Here is a 22162-nt window from a genome sequence, read left to right as displayed (position 1 = left end):
GGTTTTACTGGGACTTGACCATGCTGCTGCTGATGGTGGGCAACCTCATCATCATTCCTGTGGGCATAACGTTCTTCAAGGACGAGCACACCCCGCCCTGGATCGTGTTCAACGTGGTCTCCGACACCTTCTTCCTCATGGACCTGGTCCTTAACTTCAGGACGGGCATCGTCAAAGAGGACAACACAGAGATCATCCTGGACCCGCAGCAGATCAAGATAAAGTACCTGCGCAGCTGGTTCGTGGTGGACTTCATCTCCTCCATACCCGTGGACTACATCTTCCTCATCGTGGAGACACGCATTGATTCCGATTTCTACAAGACGGCAAGGGCCTTGAGGATAGTCCGCTTCACCAAGATCCTCAGCCTGCTGCGGCTGCTCCGCCTCTCCAGACTCATACGCTACATTCACCAGTGGGAGGAGGTAAGAGCCCTACTGTATTGGTGTCTTTTATGGTCAGATGAAGTAAGTGATCAATATTTTCTGAGTTGAAATGAACCTGAGATTATAGTGATGCTTTCGTTACTATAATCCATGTATTATTTCTTCACCTAAAATCAAATCAAATCACCTTAAATAGTTAAGTTGCCATTCACAGACAGACGTACGCTACCAGTATAACACACAGTATAACACAGTAGCCTACCAGTCATTGATTGCTAGCGGTATGAACTTCGTTAGCCCGTAAAAATCCATAAATTAGCCGCATCATTGTTCAAGCCGCGGGGTTCAGAGGGTGTGAAAAAAGTAGCGGCTTATAGTCTGACAATTACGGTATGTATCTGAGGAGAATCTTTGGATAATAAGAAGGTAACTGAACTATCTGAGGAAAGTTAAACTAAACTATACAGTATTCAAATACAAAGACAAATGTACTCTTTTGGGAACTTTGATATTTTCTACCTGAACCACTACACTGACGGCCCAGTTCATCTAACATGCAGTAACTCGTGGCTTCTTTGATACCTGTGACTTTCATGTTTCTGGGCTGGTTTAGAAAGTGTAGTCATGACAAATACTCCACCTAGTTTGTCTGTAGTCTGTCCAGATGCAGCGTCTGGCAACAACAGCAGGGAAGCAAAGGGTTGCGTGACCCACACCGTTCTGCCTTTGAGTGGATTTGTAATCTTTGTTGGTCAGGTTAGAAAAACTTGGCAAAAATCTAAAGTATCTTTTAAAAACCTAGGAAAAAAGAGACAAAATCTAAATACTTAATTTGACCACAAGTGGAAATATCCAGATGAATTGGTAATGGAATTATTTAAAATAATTTAGCATTTTAAGTGCATTCATATATGTAAATCAGGAGACATGTCTGTCCTTCATTGTCAGGCAGCTGTCGTTTCGTTTGGGCTTTTTTTTTTTACCCTGGTTTCTTGTTTCTCTTGGGAGATTTGGCAGGGTTGTGGTTTGTCTTTACGTTCAGATGAAGTTAATCTATATTGTGGCCCTGCAGGCAGGATACGTGTCTATTTTACCAGTGTTTGACTTGTACATCCATCCTGCAAACACTCCATTGTTGTGGAGAAAACACAGGCTCACACTGTGTAAAAAGAAGAGAAAACATCACTGCAGGGTTTTTTTTTGTGTGATGTAAAATGTACATGGGTATCAAAGTATAAAATATCCCTGACTCTCACAGACTTTTAAGTATTGCTGACCTTAAAACTCTCACGTGAAAGAGCAGCGGCTGTTCCTCGTAGACTCTGAATCAATGTGCTCTTTGTGAAATGGCACAGGGTTATGCAGCGGAAACGTTTCACACAGTGGCTTCACTACTCTGCATTAAGACGAGGGGATTCACACCGAGAGAGAGGAAACAGCGAGGAAATCAACATGACTGACAGTAATACACGGATACTATTTGATGAACCTAGTCAAATATAAGCAGGGGTTATACTTTGGTAATCCAATTGTAATCCAAATGGTAATCCCTTCTCGGGGAAACACTGTGAGAATGTTTGTAGAGCTCAGTACTTTCCTCCTTCCCTCTAACTGGGCACAAATGGAGAGATGCTCTTTCTGATTACAATCACCCTGGAAAAGACATGAAGGGCCTCTCCTCCTGTAGCCATGTTCTCAGCAGGTTGATGAAGCTGACGTGTAGATTACCATGTCGACTAACAGCAGGGTCACGGTGCCCACAGAGGTATTTCTGCACTACAGCCATGATTGTAATTGCACTATTAATGAGGGAATGTTCCCTCTTCCCTCTCAGTGCATGGGTGTTGTGGAGTCTCACAAGTAAAAGGTGAAAGTGAAGCATCAGAATCACAGTGTGAAGTCAACGAAAGAGTGGCATCAATACACGACAGGCAACAGAAGGGCGTTGCTTATGAGGTTATATGAGGTCGGCTGGCAGAGAGTGGTGGACGGGAGTTGGTTTTTAACATGTTGGTGAAGGTAGAGTTGATGTATTTTGGAAACTTAAGACTGCACTAAAGCAGAACAACAGAGTGAAATCAACTCTCAATGAGCTCCAGGTTTTTTCCCCATACACACCAAAAATTAAAAATTACTGAAACATTGTTTACTCTAGACTGAGGCACAGGCCAGTATGAGATGGTGTCTTCATTATTATTCATCATTTTATCTTCCTCAAGATTGGAGGAAAGAGGGGGGGTGGGGGGTAGGGGGATGGTGGTAACCAATCCCAGCAATTATTGGGAGAGGAATAGACACAGCCTGATAGACATAGACATAAATGTACAAAAAGCCTAAATTAAATAATAATAATATTTTAAAAGTAAATAGAATTAATTATAAACCTAAAGAAAAACATTTGAGCAAAATGAAGAGATTTTATTAATAACTATATTTTCCAACAATTTTGAAGCCCACACAGCAGAGTTGTGGTGTGTTTTACAACACCCTCATTTTGCTTCTATATTGAAGAGGCATTGATGTTTGTGATCAATGGAACCAGGAATTGAAAACAGAGGTTTGTTCAGGTTTTTCCACCAGGCATGTACCGGTGTTTATCATCCATTACCTTGTCCCTGTCAGACAGACGGCAGACACACGGTCTCATTTAATGAATCTGATCTGGGATCTGCTTCATTGAAGTTTCATAGTAAATGGCTGTTTGTCATTCTACACATCCTCTTACCTAAAAATAACCCAAGCCCCGAGCATGCTGGGGATTTTTTCTTGAAGCATTTGCAGTGCTGAGTTAAACATTCAGGTTGGAGTGTCTCGGAGTAATTGAACAGTGTCAGTCTGCAGGGTCAGAAGAAAGCTCTAACAATACAAGCAGCATGCATTATCACCGCACAGAATGTTATTGGTGATGGGGATTAGCAGCAGTATTTTGCAGTCGACCACATGTCTGTAGCCCGTAGTGTGTGTCTGACATGAAAACAAATTTTAGTTTTGGACTTGTCTATGTCAGTGTCGTTTGGTATTTGACGTAACACTTTTAACCACCATCTGTGGCTCTTAACATCAAACTAACCAATCACATGAAAAAGATTGAGATTTGAGTCGACATCACCGGGATTTTTCCCATGCTCCTTGGAATAATCAACAACACATTTTTTAATTCCATGATCAACAGTGAAACCTCAACGATAAATTCCTAATTTTAACAACTTTATGCCAATCAGAATTATGCGAAGTTTAGGAAGCATTTTTTATAGTTATTTGCAGTTTCTGTAAGGACATGAATAAGTTTGAATATTCATTTATTTTAACAGTCTATGTCAGGCATGATCAAACTAAGGTCCGGGGGCCAGATGCGGCCCGTTCAGGTTTGTAATCAGGCCTGCCTTGTTTTCTCTGATTCGTATGGCAAATAGTATTACACACCAGCAGCACAATACAGTACAGTACTGATATCCATTATGAAGCCTGGTGTGTAAATGCTGTCTGTTTGTCTGAGATTACATAAAGGTTAATTGAGAGTCTGGTTACGTATAAAAAACCCCTCGTAGTCTCAGCCCAGTTCGGCTTTGAGAGTTTAAGATGTTCTTGTTCCCAGATATTCAGCTGACACTCTGGGGTGAAATGTTCCTAACACGTGCGGTGACATTAATCACGCAGGGCCTCTGTGATGTCATTTCAAAGAGAGGAAAAGTTCATGTGATTCACTGGGGTTTTACTGCGCTCCCTGGCTGCCTCTTTATCAGAGCCCGTAAATGAAGTTTAAGCCAAGGCTCATGTAAATTGGAAGGGCGGTGGAAAAAGTAGGGATAATAAAACAAATAGAAATAATTGATTCAATAAATGCACTGGTGTTTGTCCATCTGTTACCACAGGCTTATGTCTGACTGCTAATGTTTCACCAACAGTTCTAGAGAACTTTATATGGGCAAAAAACAATCTTTTTTATGAGCATTCATGTGTGTGTGTGTATGTGCTGCTGATGAATGCTAGTTAGGCAGAGAGTGTAAAAGGCCAACATCTCCTCTGTGACACACTTCTTCAGATGCAACCTCAGGGAAATGTCAGCTGTCACCACAGAACACCTTGTGGCCCAGATCTCAGCCCCTGAGTGACTTTTCGACTTTTACTATCGACAGCTACACTTCAGACGACGTGGACGGCCAACTTAATATCCCACCTCACCTGTCTGGGATTTTCTTTTTTTGTTCTACCTGTCTGGGTTTTTTTTATTATTTACAGTAAAAAGTAATCATAAATAAAGACAGAGAATAACTTTTTTAACTCCCCAGTCACCTCCAAGTGTTTCTTTTAAACCAATATTCCGTCGCTGTCAAAAAAAGGCAGTGTAATTTAATTTTCTCACATTTGACACGTTGTGTCTGTAAGTCTATAAATAACTCACAACAGTTAGCAGCAGCATCAGTCTTCATAGACTGTTGACCTAACGTCACTGTCCTGAATGATGGCATCTTGCTGTATTTGTATGCGTGCACACACACACCCACACACTAGTATATATACACACAATTAAATGAACCCCCCCCCTCCATCTCCTCCTCCTCCTCCTCCTCCCTCTCGTCAGCTTCCTCTTGTCACTATGCATCGTTATAAAAACAGGACTGTGACCGGATATCCTCCTAATGCAAGTTGTCTGCTGTTGACTAGTGACTTGGCTGAGATTAGTCATCCCATTTAATCAGATTCAAGACTATGCACTAATGAGAACGCTCTGAGAGCTTCTCTTTTTCATCATGGCTGATGTATTCCACACAACAGGCTTGTCCGGCCTGACCCAGTTAGAGTTAGGGTTGAACAAAGACGGAGATGCAAGGTGAGGAGATTCAGACATGGAAATACTTCATGGAAGAATGGAAGAGTTAATGAGTTTTTCTGTATTGTAAAAGAGAAGAAATGTCCAAATATCACTTGATATATTATTAATAATTATTAATAAGCCAAGGTGAAAGCTGGACAGTCAAAATTCTTACATTTTTTTATTAGAATATTGGTGGTTCATTTGCAACTCTTTACATTAACACCTTTTTAAGAAACCAAAGAAAACTTAAAAGGAAATGAAGTGAAACAAAACTAAGTTTTTTTTTCATTATTTCTGACGCTGTTACAAACTTTATGCAAACATTTTGAAGTTCATTTATAAAGTGAAGTATTTGTGGTGTGGTAAAACTTATTCATACAGCAAATACTGTATGACAGTATTTGGACGGTAAAGTTTCCTCCTCTAAGCTCTACTGGGTGTGCACTAAAGTTTTTGAAAAACAATAGGACGTGTCAGTCTTTTACTTCCACTTTGTGGATTCATACAAAAATATTCAAATGAGGTAAATTAACCAATCAACCCCCGGTCGCTGAGCCAGTACCTGGACTAAGGTATGGTCTTCAAGAGATAAGAGAAACAGGAAGAAAAGATTCACTGGTCCATTATTGAGGGAACAATGAGGCTCTGCAGCAGTAGTGACAGGTCCTCAACACTCTGAATAAGCTTTGTGATATGAATACACCCCTGAGGATTTACCCCCCAAAAAACTATTACACAAAATTGTTTAATCCTGCACCTTACCCCCCAAAAAACTATTACACAAAAATGTTTTTTTTGTGTAAAAGCCCTCAGTGCCTCATAGTGGTGGGCAGTGTGAGTGCGGTGTTTGTGATCGCAGCCCTGGAGGCCAGTTTAGACAGATGATGGAAGGCTCATCCCTGTGGTGTACTCGCAGCCTTATTTCTCATTCTCCATATGTACTCTATCCTCCATGACAGCATGTATGAGCAGGCCATCTCAGTCCAAGCATTTAGAGCAAACAGACTGCTTCCAGAATGTGCCATCAGTTTAGACCAGGCGTGAACTCAGAGGCCACAGTTGGTCCTAAAATTGGGCAGGAGGGCCAGGTCAGGAGCAGATGGAGTGTTAAGAAAAATGTAAAAGTCATACATTGAGGCTAAAATGCTAAAGTGATTTTAGTCTTTTCTACACCATCTATTGGGGAACTACAGACATTGCAGGAAAAAGGCAGGAGTGTAATGATAATATAACATAATAACATCATTTGGACAAGTTCGGCGCGCCGTATTACAAAGGCAAACGGGCCACATCCGGCCCCCGGGCCTTAGTTTACCCATGCCTGGTTTAGACAATTGGCAAAAACCATGAATGCATGGATACATTCAGTTGATAATGACACGTCTTTCATCATGACTACATTGTCTGTTGAAAGCAGTGAGCTGCGTCACGTGACAGTACAAACATGACTTTATTGCTGATGACTAATAGTTTCCATAATCAGCCGGTATTAATGCTGTTGTTTCTGTTTCATGATATTAGGTTGATATTATATTGTCACAAGTAGCTGTTATGAACGCCAGCTCAGACTTGTCAGAATGTACAGCTTTTTATGTGCAAAATGTTCGACTCGAGTTAGAGAATTGATTTAATTCAACAGTCTCGCACCAGAACGTTGACATCAGGCAACACAGTATTACAAGTTCGTTACATCATCTTTGGATTCACGTCTCTGCTGAGCTCCGGCCTGCAACACACCATCAAATGTGTCATGACAAAGACTTTATGTTTGGTATCGTGTGTGTGTGTGTGTGTATGTGGGGGGTGGGAGGGGTGGGGGGGGGTGGGGACGACACACCACCGCACTAGACATTGATCATCATTACGGGTGCCAGCAGCCAACAACAGATGTGTGGGTACAGTAATACGCTGACTGTGTCTGGGCAGCTTCCATCAGCACTGTGGGACATGTGCATCTATTTTCTCACCTGCATCACACTCCTCTCACACCATCTGTTGGCGACGACTCTGCAGCTGCCTTCATCCACTCTCGGCTTGTCTGGGCCTGATTGCTGTCTCATAAGGACACAGATTAGTCTTTGACTTGACCACATTTTGAACCTCGTCCAGTGTAATCTTATTATTATTATTATTATTTTGTTAATGCTCTGTGTTTCAACATATATTATTAGGTTTAATAATAGAAATAATAAAAACTATATTAGCTCATAAAGGACCTTTAATTAAACTGTAATTCAGTTTGGACAAAAAAAAAATACTTCAATCATTTTGAATCGAATTGAACTGAACATTTTCCATTTTCCTCTATCCAATAGCATCCTATGCTAATGATCGTGTTACAAAGGTTTTAAAAGTTGTCTGACTTTGGTCTGATATTTTAGTATCCACCCACAGAAGCAGTGGCGTTCCATGCAGCAGCCTAATGAGGGTATTTTTGTGCAACAACAAACTCTGGTTTGAAACAGTGGCGCTGCATCTCTGTGCCCTCATCAATCACAACTCTGTTGTTTATCCTGATGCTAATGTTGTCAGGTTCACTCTGTGGCCCTATCAATTAAAAGAAAGTGGTCAGCAGCAATCCGTCATTCTCCATTTAACATGCCACAGTGAGCAATGCCATGTGTACAAACAAGGTGTGTGTGTGTGTGTACACATCCATGCCTCTGCCTCAAGTACAGCATGTGTGTTACTTTGTTATTGTACTCTAGCTGTCGGAGGACACAGGTCTAAGAAGAGACAAAGAAGAGATGCAGAGACGAGACGCCGTCCCCGTCCTTTAGAGTAACGATCCGTGGACAAACTGCTAACTGAAACAGTCCTTGGAACGGCTTCTCATGACTGAAGCTTCTGTTTCTGCTCTGCTGTGGGTGTTTTTGAATTGATTTCTCATAGTGGGGACACACAGGCCAATCACTTTCACTTCCCTATGGTTTACGGCAGCCTAGAGATTACATGGCGTTACCTGTGACAGCTGCACCAGCTTTTATTTCCCACACAGAGGTCTTTTGAGGGCAGTGGTACAGGAAGTATGTAGCAGAAGTTTGTGCTCGTTTGTTCCTTATATTTTGTTTTTTTAAAGGCAGAACATAAAATGAATAAGAAAGTTGTAGAATTATTTTATTTATCTGACTACAGTGTGTGACTTTTTTTTCATTTTAAAGAACATTCCATTTTAATGAAACTTTAAATTTTGTGATTATTGTTATATATATATATATAAACAGTGGGTACAGATTATTTTATGACATATACACTGGTGTAAATATAAAATCCAGTTACAAAACACTTTACTTCAAGAAATAAAAGTAATTTCAGGAACCTTCTATTTCAGCTGCGAATCATCGGGCTCCAACTCACCACTTATACGAATGTTACACCACAAATCTTTTATTACAACTCTTATTAAACCTCTCATATTAAACTTGCCCTTTTATTCTTTTCCATTTTCTACATCTTTTGTTCAGTTCTTTTTTTTTTACAATTTCCATTTGAAGAATCTCTTCACCTGACGACAGAACTGAAAGCTATTCAACTGTAGACTCTCGTTTTTTTTTTTGTTTTTGTTTTTGTATTTGTTAAAATTTTCTGAAATCAATTTCCCTAAAACATAGCTTTGGGTAATTTAATATTAAATGGTAATTATGACATTTTAAACAGCCAGTTATTTTTTACCCTATGGATGAAGCCTGGCTTTATGTCTTTATTGGAATCATATACTGTTTAGTGGGTTTTAGACATAGATTTGAATGCTGCCTGGGTTTCATCAAGCCTCCACTTCCTGTCTGGAAATAAGATTTCACAAATGAAAAATATATTAGGGCTGAGTGTGGCTGATGGAAGAGGATACCTTATGATTTATTCATTCACCAAAGAGCAAATTTAACACTTTAATGCTATGGAAAGGCATTACAGCTCCAGCAGGAGATTTGACATCTCACAACACGCCGTATTAGATAACATCACTTATTTATCACTGTGGTTAAAGAACAAGGTGGGATGCTTTTGAGGGCAAAAAAAGAGAGAGAAAATGTTACATTTGATAAACGGTTGTAGAGAAGGGATTGGGGGAAAAATGAGACATTTGTTGGATTTTGCCAAAAAAACTGCAGCCGCCGGGTAAACAGTCCCACTTTGATGTAAAAGTAGGCCAAACATTTCAATCAATGTCAGAAGGAGACACATTTACCATGCACCTGTGTATCCACAGATAAAATAAGTATATGTATATATGTGGAGACGTCGACTTTCATGGCCAAATATATGGGTTTATCTGAGGCAGTGGAAGATTCAGACAGTGTGAAACAACAGAAGTTCATTTCAGGTCCAGTTGTTTAAAAAGCATTTAGGAAAATTAAAATCTATGAGAAAATGTATTTTTAAAAATTTGAAACATCAGACAACACACCAGTTTAATATTAATCAGATCGCTACACATTAGAGGTCAAATCAAGGTCATGAGAGAAAACTCTGCTGCGTACAGCGTACTAGGTAGCTAGTTGTATTAGTGTGAATATTAAAAACAAAATATTTAAAACTAAAGCAAGAAAGCTGAAACTTTCTTTTGTAGTTCAACACACAAATGATTATATTGCCAGGATTTGTAGTGTAACCAAACCTCCTTCAAAGTTATGTTTAAAAGGGTTTAATATTATTTCGAACCTACGGTCGTTAGTTGCCCTGGTTTCCTGAGGAACCCGACTTGACCTTGTCGCCGTAGAGTGAACGCCACTGACACTGATGTGGTGACGGTGTAGCGGCGGTACTGAACACTGTTCAAGTCCAACAGGTTCCTACATTTGAAGGCAGTCGGTTGGAAAATTGAAAATAAACAAGCCCATTTCTTAAGGACTAACTGTGTGATTAAATTTGAGTTGACAAATATAATATATCGTCTTTATCTGCCCACCTTCTTATTACCCGCCACAGAACAACAAAATGAAGATGGGTGCGCCCACTCAAAAAGCCCTGCACACTCTTGTCTTCTTTGGGATTAAGAGGCTTTGAATGGTGGAGGCCATAAAAATCTACACCAGCCCAGAGGTCTCAGAGCGCCTTATGAGTATATTTATCATTAGGATTAACCAAGCAGGCCTGTGAACACCAGCACCTCTACCCTTTTACAAACACTGTGTTTAGCTGAGTGGTTGATGATAACAGCCACGCAGCAGCAGCAGCAGCAGGGTTGGTGAAGCTCTGCTCCCAGTCCACCCAGCATCCCCAGTGAGTTGTTCACAGAACGGGCAACATCTGCATCGGTCGGCTAATCTGTGTACGGCGTGAAAAGCTGTGGCTTTACACGGTCTGACAGTGCTTCATCATCTAATTCCTAAACCACAACCATGTGCATGATGTGATCAAAGCAAAGACCTGGAAGTCAATGAACTGCTTGTAACGCAAGACAATCTCCAGTCAGTGTTTATGCGTACACACACACATACGTGTGTGAGTGTGACTGCATTTTCAGGGATTGGACCCTCAGTGCATTAGGTCATCCTCCTCTAAACCACTCCCTGTTCTCCTTCTGCTCAGATCTTCCACATGACCTATGACCTGGCCAGTGCAATGGTGAGAATAGTCAACCTGATTGGGATGATGCTGCTGCTGTGTCACTGGGATGGCTGTCTGCAGTTCCTGGTGCCCATGCTGCAAGACTTCCCTGCTGACTGCTGGGTGTCCAAAAACAAGATGGTGGTAAGTTCTGCTGTCAGCATCGTCACTTATCTGATCTTATTTGATAGAAAACAAACAAAAGGTGTTTCATGGAATATTGCACACAGTATCACAGTGTCATTTAACCCCTTCATGAATTATTTCCATTTCCTACATTGCTCCACCTCCATGTCCTGAGGCTTCTAGGTGTTATTTAAAAAAGAAACAAGCGAGAGGTTAAGGCTGTGCCTGCATTGATTTCCCGACAGCCACAGTCCAATATTGACTGTGTATTGACAGTTTCCTGGTGAGCAGTCATGACGTGTGTTCATTTTGTCTGTATTGTTAGCTAGCTGCAGGATTACAGCGGCGGTTTAAAGCGGCTCTGCCATTTTCAACCTTATTTTCTTTGCCAGTCGGTGTGACCACCGCTGGCTCTGAGCCAGCCGCAGCTCATTTGGCCTCACGTTAACTCGACGTGTTACACAAGAGAACGGTGCTAAAGGAATCACACTAAGTACCAGGTGTCATGCTTGGGCCTTCAACATGAATTGATTTGGCAGTAAGTGTGTCAGTCTCTCAGTATAAATCAACCTCCTGTCGCGGCCCATGGCTTATCACCGTGTCAATGAGAGGTTCACCAGGCCATACAGTGAAGGCAGCACTTATCTCTGAATACTGTGACTAATGTGTCTACTTACTATTCCTGTTGTACTCCAAAGTAATGCTACATGACTGGATTGTAATATTGATGTAAGTATTTATGTCACAGCATTGCATACCGTTTTCGAAAGGCATAAATATTTTATTGCATTGATTCTTAAAATCATTAATCAGAAAGTTAAAGTCAAATGAAGCTGAGCCAACATTTAATCATAGTGAAAACTAACCTTGACAATTTAAAAAAAAAAAAAATTATATACAATAACAACATTTAGTTTATTATTATTATTATTATTATTATTGTTTATTGATGATGATTTAACAATTTAAATGGATGATAGAAATTTGTCATTGTGAGTGAAAAAAAAAAACAGCCATAGTTTAACAAGTCACTACATTTTATTTTGATGTTAGAGACTGAGCACTGACTTTAAAGACGGCACGATGACGGATCACATGATAAACATGCCCTGATACAGTGACAGCTTAAAGAACACGTTCAGAGAAGTTCCACATTACAGCAGCTTCCAGTCGGCTGATTGTTCAGCTCTCTGTGCCAGAACAGATGTCACATGAGCAGTTACATCGCTCAAGGTATGATGTATTTGGTTCATCATGCCTCAGTGGCTGGCTGACATGCTCACTTGTTTCACACAATCTGCCTCCCTTATATTTAATCATAGGAAATGACAGATGCTGCAAATCACTGTCTCTGGAGATGTTTCACACTAAAGCTAATTTTAGCTTGTTTTCAAATACCTGCCAGTGAAGAGACAAGAACGATTCCCCCAGTACACACACACACACACACACACACACACACACACACACACTTACAGACCTCCAGAAAAGAGACAGCGGTCCAGGTGAGGGACTGTGTCATCATTAGTGTATTGGCTTTTATGGTAAAATTATGTCGTCTAATTTTTTTGTTAATTGCTGTATTTTAATTATAAATAAATGTATCTAAATTTAACAACACCTTTTTCCCAGAGTTTCCAAAAAAAAACCCCACAACACTCAAGTTCAGTGATTTCGCTCAGTGACAGTAAATATTTTCATTTTTATTATGACATCAAGCTGAAGAAGCGAACATCAACTGACAATTAACATAATTAGGTAAATAATATGAAAAAATCAAACATGGACATAACAGTGGACAAGAGGTATTGAGGTACGGTAAATAATATGAAAAAATCAAACATGAAAATAATTGCTTGGACATAATAGTGGACAAGAGGTATTGAGCCATCTCCATTCATATTTGAGACAGATGTGAAATAATAATAATAAATAATAATAATAATAATAATAATAAAATCTAATATTTTGGCTCTATTGTATGTTTGAAGACCTTCATTTCTGACGGAATCCTTTGTGTCTTAAGCCGGCCTCAGTAGTTAGGGTGTGAGGAGAAACGATCCAAACATGCTTAGTTTAAGTCCCATGAGACGGACGGCGCCTTTTCATTAACGTCAAAATGGAGTTTGTTTTGTTTCACACCGTAAACAGTGTCTAATTAATTGCATTACATAGAAGAATGAGTGTGAGTGTGACGGAATAACAAATATATCTATCTGAATGAATCCAAGCCTCCGGGGCCTGCACTTCCACACTGCTCACATCAGCAGGTAGACAAAGGAGTTGTTAGCACTGATAGACTCAGTCACAGTGGCTCTCACCCTGATTAGAATCATTGGGGGACTTTTTAGTTTTCCTCTTACAGTAGCTGTCCAATTATCTCACTGGGTCATCGCACCCCACCTTTTCAGGAGGACACTAATATAACTGCTATCTCTCTCCGCTTTCTCCGCTGTGGAAATGAGTGGAAAAGCAATTTGGATGTGTCACCTCAGAGGAGGGTTGATATTGATTTGGCAGCAACGACCACTGGGATCTAAGAGAGAAAAGAGCCAATTTATCTACCAGTAGAAAACTCCAAAAAATCATATTTGAGCCCAATATTCAACCTACTTTCTGTCATGGCAGCTTCTGTCGTCTCATGCTCCCTCTACTGTTCTAGAACTCTCCTGTAAAAACCCCGGCCCAATTGCCTGTTTGCTCCAAATGTTTGGCTGTTGGAATGCTCACCACGAGCATCTGCCATTAGTTTTGTCCTGGAAGTACTTGGATGTACGTGTGTGTGTGTGTGTGTGTGTGTGTGTGTGTGTGCTTGTGTAAACAACAAGCGTTTCTATTGACCTTTAATGTGCCGTCGTCGCCCTCATGAGGTCGGAGTAAGATGGGAAGAATAAAGTGTTCCCATGTACTTTAACCTTTTCTGTGTCCTTCCTTTCATGCAGAATGACACTTGGGGACAGCAGTACTCCTACGCCCTTTTCAAGGCTATGAGCCACATGCTGTGTATTGGATACGGCATGTACCCCCCGGTGGGCATGACAGACGTGTGGCTGACCATCCTCAGCATGATTGTGGGAGCTACCTGCTACGCCATGTTTGTGGGCCATGCCACCGCTCTAATCCAGTCTCTGGACTCATCTCGACGGCAGTACCAAGAGAAGGTGAGTCACGTGTGGTTGGTTTATGTTCAAGAGAGGATGTTAGACGATGTTAGATGGAACTCAAAGATCGAGGAACAGCCCGGCTTTCACTTGTCATTTTTGTTGTTTTACATCAAAATGTCTTTTTCGTAGGCCACTGAAGATTCAGAAAGGAATGAAAGGGGGATAGTTGAAAAAAATAACCAAAGAGCCAGGCTTACAAGAACAGGGAAATGACTGACTCATATGATGTAGTCAAAGGCTGATCTGGTCTGTATGTGATGTAAACCTAAGGTCTAAGTGGAACATTGCGCTGCTCAAAGACCAAACTGAAGAGTCAAGAGCTCGATCCACACTCGCTGCCAATTAGACTGAACAGCTGTCCAGTCTCAGCACCTGTCAAACATGTGACCAGAGTAGTTTTCTGCTGTTTCCAGGATCACCCCCTGAAGTTCCTTGAGGATCAGCAGCCGGCTAATAAGGCTCCCTCGTCTACTTATGGTGCCTGCCTTCAGAAAGGTTATTACAGCAGACTGCAATTAATTTTTTAAGAGCGGATTCCCTCGTTTATCTTTCTACATGCCTCAGTGATAAGACACTCGGTGGGTGCACTGTTGCTGTGTGTGTGTGTGTGTGTGTGTGTGTGCTCATCTGGCTTTGGTAGACTGTAGTCATTTCTTTTCCTCTGTACACCTCCGTTTTCTTTTCTTTTTTTTTGTTAAAATGAGAGCCAGTTTCTTCAGAGTCATGCAGGTTTTTTTCATTAGCCTCACCTTTGTTATTTGACAGGGGCTCTGCCACCTGCAAGATTTCACTTTGGTTTTTCTGTGCTAGACTAATAACATAATCCCCACTGTCAAGGAAATAGGCAATCCATTGGTCAATCTCCAGAGTTTTTGAGGAGACAGGTGGCTGTTTTCAGAAAAGCATGACAAGGTCAGCTGGTCTGGTCTGCAGGGATGCAGCCAGAATAAAAAATAAAAAAAGCTCCCTGAGAACAGAACTGAAGCTGACTCTGTCTAGCCTGACCTGATAAACATGCATGCAGTGCATTATCTCCTGTAGTCAGTCAGTCTGTCCAGAAATATACAATTTATAATATTTTAATGAATTTGTTATTTCGTTAAACCCAGGGGTGAATGTGATACATTTAAGGCAGCTTTTGAACAAGAAAGCCGGATGCTTAACTATATTGTCCAATAACCAAAAAATAAGTTATACGGATCTTAAATATATAACATATAAAAATAATTTTTCAATCTTTCTGACATTTTTATCTATCTATAAAAACAAATGTGTGACACAAATGCAGAACAAAATCTTTGAGATCAGCTAAGCTAAGCTAAGCTTATCTTGCTTTGGCCTATTTCAGTGAATATATTTTTAAATGTAGGTGTTTAGAAAATATAATGAAATGAAATACAGACAAAGGGTTGAATCCCTGCATGTGTGATCTGTTGTAATCCATTCATTAAATAACTGACAAATAATAATAAATTTTAAAAAATTGTAATTTAAATAACTGACAAATAATAATAAATTAAAAAAAAAAATTATTTAAAACTCCTGAATCCTTACAATTTAAATAATAATATTAAAAATCTCCTTATTGTTCATCGTACACACAGCCACATTTCTCCTCTGTATTCACCCATCCCTGTGTCTTCAGCAGCGACCACAGAGCAGGGGGATGTCTTGGTGTTTGCACTCACTCCACAGTGTGGGTATTCAGAACACAGGGACACTGGGAAGCTTTCATTCTTATCAAAAGCCCTTACAGTGTATTTCTAAGTGCGAATAAAAGAGGATTACATTAAGAGGTTGTTTGTGTAAAATGAACAAGGGGAGGAAAATACACGGCAACAGATTTTTATTGAAAGCCCTCGGAGAGCATATTTAATCCTGTGAAAATGAATAAACAGCATAAAACTCAAATTAGGTTCGAGCCACGTTGGATATTCACTGAGCAGTACATTCTGTAGATGTTGAAATGAAGCACATTTTTTAAAGATTATTCCATGTAAAGGACACTAACATTCTTAATTTGGAATGGTTTTAAAAATGTAATAGTAACCACATCCAGTGCCAGTAGACTTCTCTGTCTGGATGTGAACGTGTTCCTGTAAAAAAATAAAGTAGTAGTAAAAATAAGTAGATTGGGATTTACCAGTTGACCACAAACGGAATTCTCATAGATCATGTGCAATTAAAAAAAAAAAATTCTTTATTGTTTAGTGGGGCCCATATACTGTAAGAACTGAATCGTAACTCAACATATATTGTCAATTTAAGGTACTGTACGTCCAGTTTATAAGAGTAAATCTAAATCTAACATGGAGTTAGGTCACTTTAGCCTGATCATTTGAAAAGTAGGTCCTGGGCCAATAAAGTGTGGTGATGGGCTCTGTGCCAAGAACCATCAGTAACACATTATATCCATGTGTACATGGTCAGCATGAAAGGCCATCTGTCCTGCTGGCCGGTCGAGGCACTGTCCAAGAAATGGTTAAATTTAGATGCAAAACTAATCAGTGAAATCCCTCTGAGGGACTGTGTTACAGAGAACAAGTCTGTGCACGAATGTCAGGAGTCTCCAGTCTGCATACAGCTGAGGGGGGAGGAAAAAAGGGGAACTCTTCTCTCAAAGATGGTGAAATTATCATCAGAAAGCCTGGGTCTAATCTGTTCTGAATACGTTTCTATTACATTGTGGAGCTGCGTGATAAATGCCCGGGCTGTCAGAAGCTAGCAAGCAGTCTTAAATAGTCTTTCAAACAGGAATCAGGCAGCCTGTTAACTGTTACACAAAGTAGAGAGCTTAGCAATCACAGTAAGTGCCATGGGTTGAAGTATGTCCTCCACTGAGATGAAAAATAGCTTTATTAGATCCATTTCTGCTCGGCTAAAAATAAACATGTATTTCCCTTCTTCTCCGGTGTGTAAACAACATTCAGCAAAAACGGCTAATGCAGAAAAACATCTGCCTGTTCTGCCTGGCTGTTCTGCAGATTTGTCGCGTTTTCATCAAATTGGACACAGACTGGTGACTGACCATGTTCTCTGGATCAAACCAGACAGAACACTGGGGCTTTTTATGCAGCTTTTTTGATCATGAAATAGCATTTTTTACACAACAAACTTTTATTAACTATTATCTTAAGATGAATACATCTATTGTTTGACACATCTGTAAAACAACCATTAAACTGTTCATTTACAACAATCTTTAGTCACATGCTAACAGACAGGGAAAGCGAATGGACAAGGCTGGCTGGATGTGATTGATCACCACTTGATGGAGCCCTAAATTGAGCAACAGAAGCTTGACCAAATGTCACTAAGCAACACTAGGGCCATAATGATGGGGGGCTTCAATAGTTCCCCCCAGGTTTAGGTCCTATTGATGATTGAACTACAAATTTTATTCTTCTTAAATTTGATTTCTTCTTCCTCCTTGTATTGAAGTGAGACAATACATATAAAATATTTCATAATTTCACTGGAAGTTAATTTCCATCGATTTTCTTGATGTTGAGTTGAACATAGAGCTGGAATCAAGTACTGCAAGTCCACATATACAACTGCAGTGTGAAAGTATAATTAAGACTGTTCCAAACATCCTTACACTTCTCTCATCCCACCTTGGAAAACACAGTGAACTGGACTGGGATAAAATGGGTTAAGCATCATGGACCAACCTCCCACCTCTCAGTCCACCTCTCACCCCACCTCTCACCCCACCTCTCACCCCACCTCTCACCCCACCTCCTCTTGTCTCAGACATGTTAAGAACCATTATCACAGGAAGAGAACTGCGGCCACAAGATGGCTGTGCATCTGACGGTGCATTCAGGGTACGTCTGCCACTCCAGCTCCATGTAAGCTGCCACTTATCTCTCACTTCAGCCTGCTGTTGTGAAGATGTATAGTGCACCTGAGGATGGGGAGAGACACACATGAACGAGAGAGATCATCTCCTTCACTTGGTGGTGATTGTTACTCACGTCGTCCTGTCTGTTCTTACTGTTTTCAACAATATATATATATATATATTTATTTACTATCCTTCAGAGCAGGATATCTAAATAATGCTGTATTAATTTGTTGAAGTCAGAAATGCCCATGAGGGACCTGTGCACCAGCAGCTTGTTGTGGCAGGCCCCTCCCCAGTGGCCTTAAATGAAAATGGCAGTGGAGTTCTGCTGCTCCTCCTCTTTAAATCTCTAATTAACACTTGCCAATTAAACATAGCTCTTTGGGGAAACGTTAATAAGAGGCTCAAGCTGATTATTTAAGGGTGGAGAGGCTCCAGAGAGCCTTTGTTCCTGTACTACAGTTGTCCAATCACGACCTCTGGCATTACAAGAAGTAGTTTGCATCCAGGTTTCCAGGTTTGTTTTTTAATGAAAAATTTCTCTACTGCCATTTCTATCTATCCTCCATTTAGGTCACTCATGAAAGCTGTGTTTTCATCAGAGAATTCCTTTCTTTACTTTGTAAAATTCTAAGTGATGTCTTTCTCAGTAAGCCGTAACATGCTTTTTGCCCAGTCTAGAAAAAAAAAAAAAAAAAAATCAAGTGGAGCCAGATCAAAACCTGTTGCAAAACCTGGATAAAAAAAAAATCAACATTTTTTTCCCACTTGTTTCAAATCCAAACGCTGCTTAAAGCCTGACAAAAAGATGATCTCATTAAAGCTGAAACCCTCTGATATTCAGTTGTTGACTTCTTGTAACAGTGCTTCAGCTTCCAGCCCTGAGAACGGCACCTCATCATTTCTCTCTCACCCTGACCTAAGGAAACATCTGTCATCAAGTTGAGCAGCTTTAGTCAGATTGTGCCTTCCGGTGCCAGCTGGTCTCATCAGTCCAGATTTGACCGACGGCATGAATGTAAACCCTGTAACATTTGTCTTTTCCTCTGTGCCTGCATCATCCCTTATACTGCTGAGTCAAGACCTCCAGAACTCCCCTTTATTAGTGACCTGCATCATAAACATGATGTTTCATGTTTTCTGTGGCCTATGTACTGCGTTACCAAAGTGACGGTCCAATGAGAGTCAGTGCAGCTAATGTAGAACCCACAGAGTGTAACAAACAGAGGTGACCGCCACTCAGCCCTCCTCCTTCCTGTGTCAGGTATCTACGTGTGTGGCATACCTGAAGGACTATTGGCTCCGCCCTCCACCGTCTCACTGTCTGTGCTCTGCTCTTTTCTTCATGCTCCTTATTTAAAATGGGAAATGCAAATCACTGATTGAGGCTTGAAAGAAGTAGACCCTGAAATACTACTGAAAAACTTATCTAAAAACAAAGTGGTTTCAAACTAGGTTAAGACCTTATGGAATAAAAGTTTCTACAGTGTTTGACAAGAAAAATGTCTGTTTTTAAAAAAAATAAAAACCCAGTTGATTATAAAAAGTATATAAAATGTTGGCTGTACAGTATGACTGAGTGTGTTTGGTCCAGGGTGATTTGCTTTAAGTTCGGTGGAAACGGAAAGGGGACGGTGTAAGAAAAGAAATATTTAGAAAGTATAATTAAGTGGCCGATGTCTCCTCTGGGGAATGAATAATTCAGTGTTTTTATTTGTTGAAAATTTGCATTTGCTCAGAGAGCTGCTTGAAAGAGAGGGAAATCGGTGAGAGAGACATTAGAAAAGAACAGACGGCGGTCAGGGTGATGGTTAGTCAAAATAAAAGATTACAAAAGATGAACAGGGTCAAATATTGGTGAAGACAAACACTGTAGTTCCGATGTGGCTCAGCAAACTGCCACAGATATAAAGAGAGGGTTCAACAACTATGTATGTAGGATTAAAAATTAAAATTATAAAGAATGATAGTCATGATTATTTTAGCTTTTAAGAGTAAAAAGACCAAAGGTTTGAGAAGAAGAAAAGTCAGTACAGATTGATTTTCATCATTTCGTTTATCGTGGTCGATGACTTTACAGTCTGAATATGAAAATACCAGAATGTTCCCCTCAACAGGTTAACATTTCTCACTGGGGTTTTTTGCTCTTTACATGATTATTTACCTATTATCCCTCATGCATTTTATTCATCACTTTTGCCTCGGTACCGTACGGCTGACGTTGCATGAACGGCTGTGCTCACTCACAACAGGTGCATGCGACCATTAGAGGTTTGAATGGAGGTCCTGATCATCATGATGCACAGACTCCAGACTGTTGAATCTGTCGATGGGGGATTCAAAGAGCTCCGGTTAAACACAGACAAACTGAAAACCAATCTGGAGATGAAGATGAAGATTAACTTTGCAGAACTAACACTGTGAGGAACAACCTACAGGAGGATTACAGACACAGCAGGGTGTGTGTCTCTGTCTGTCAGTGCAAGATGTCACCAACTGTCTGTCCAATTCCTCGCTGATTCCGTCTGATTCTCAGAAAGCTTGACAGCTGCCCCCGCTCTAACGTTCATATCCATTTTGACAACATCCCAGACAGCTGTGCTCACATACTGTGGTCTGTTTCTACAGTGCTGGCCTTTTGATAGAGTCTCCACCAGATTCATGTTGACTAGGTTAGCAGGGTTGGATAACAAAGGAGGTCAGTCGTGTCACGGAGCTCTTACTGTGTTGACACTGTAGAAGTACTGATCAAAGAGCTGCTTCACTGTCGCTTCATGAATGGATAATTTCTTCTTTTTTTTTCAGTTTTACCTGGAAGACGCTGCACTTATTCTTTGATCTGCATCTGTTTTATGTTCTCTGAAATCAATGGAAGGCTAACTTATAGCACAGCGTTGAACTTTTTCATTTTGACTACTACGTCTCATCTTCTCTAGAGAGCTCTCATATTCATTTGGTGCTGATGCTGCAGCATTTCAATTACACCGCAGTGCTGTGCAGTCTTGTGATTGATGTGTGACGGCGTTCAACATGCATGTGGATACAAATAATGTAGGTGTCAAAATGTTAATATTCAGTGTATGTCAGGGGGCTCTTCTGATTTTCCTGTGCAGGAAAGCATGTCAGACCATCAGTCAGGTTTTAATAAATCTTGTCGGATTAAACACTGACATGGCCTAAAGCTAATCTTTGAGGATAATTAATGGAGAGTTTTAAACTACATCTTATTGTGACCAAGATAGGAAATAGATTTTTTAGGACAGCTAAGAGCAAAACATCTTCTCAGCTAATGTAACCCATGATCCTGTGGCAGATGAAATTGTTGAACCACCTTCTCACCACTGACACTTTTTAACCCTGGGATATACTTTTGAATTCTGTAATAAAACAACAACATAAAGTATCATTCAAGTGTATTAGCATTAATGGCTATTATGAAACCAAGTCTTCTTCATGGGTGGAACCTGTGAGTGCTCGTGATGGTTTATGTTCCATCTCTGTTTCCTCCTGTTTGACTGTGTGGCTGAGCGTTTATCCTCAAGCACCTTGACCTTTGAGTGACCCTCTGACTGTTTTGTGACTCTGTGTCCGTGCAGTACAAACAGGTGGAGCAGTACATGTCTTTCCACAAGCTGCCGGCAGACATGAGGCAGAGGATCCACGACTACTACGAGCACCGTTACCAGGGCAAGATGTTTGATGAGGAGAGCATCCTGGGAGAGCTGAACGAGCCGCTGCGAGAGGTGGGATGAGAACTCGTGTTGGAGTTTGAATCTGCTGCATGTGTAACTGTAATGCATTCAAAGAGCCTGATTGGCAGTGCACTTCACATTCACTGACATTTAATCCTTTACTCAGGTGTGCATTTGATACAGGCTGTTGTGACCAAAAACACAGGAAAAAGAAGCTAAAAAAAGCTGTAATACTAACATGTTGTTCCTTTGGTCTGAAAGTACATGTGGTCACTACAATAAACTCTTCACCGTTACCTAAACCGTTTATTTTTTCAAACAGGAAATCATCAACTTCAACTGCCGAAAGCTTGTGGCGTCCATGCCTCTGTTTGCCAACGCAGACCCCAACTTTGTCACCTCTATGCTCACCAAGCTGAGATTTGAAGTGTTCCAGCCCGGAGATTACATCATCAGGGAGGGAACCATCGGCAAGAAAATGTACTTCATCCAACACGGGGTCGTCAGTGTGTTGACCAAAGGCAACAAGGAGACCAAGCTGTCAGATGGCTCCTACTTTGGAGGTAAAATAATTACGTTTG

At 40.6% G+C, this 22162-nt stretch overlaps 1 protein-coding gene across 1 annotated transcript in view; it reads left to right on the top strand.

Moving 5' to 3' along the window:
- hcn4 (hyperpolarization activated cyclic nucleotide-gated potassium channel 4) overlaps positions 1-22162 on the top strand; it is a 49207-nt gene that overhangs the window by 15943 nt on the left and 11102 nt on the right. Inside the window, exons 2-6 of the mRNA XM_008310443.3 lie at positions 2-425; positions 10732-10893; positions 13818-14036; positions 21486-21632; positions 21904-22144. Of these exons, the coding sequence (XP_008308665.1) occupies positions 2-425; positions 10732-10893; positions 13818-14036; positions 21486-21632; positions 21904-22144 (1193 nt within the window). The remainder of the gene's footprint in view (position 1; positions 426-10731; positions 10894-13817; positions 14037-21485; positions 21633-21903; positions 22145-22162) is intronic.

This window comes from Cynoglossus semilaevis, chromosome 5 (genome assembly GCF_000523025.1).
Source record: "Cynoglossus semilaevis isolate Cse_v1.0 chromosome 5, Cse_v1.0, whole genome shotgun sequence".
NCBI classification, from domain to species: domain Eukaryota; kingdom Metazoa; phylum Chordata; class Actinopteri; order Pleuronectiformes; family Cynoglossidae; genus Cynoglossus; species Cynoglossus semilaevis.
The sequence above is the reverse complement of the archived record's forward strand: the minus strand, read 5'-3'. Positions and strand labels throughout refer to the sequence as shown.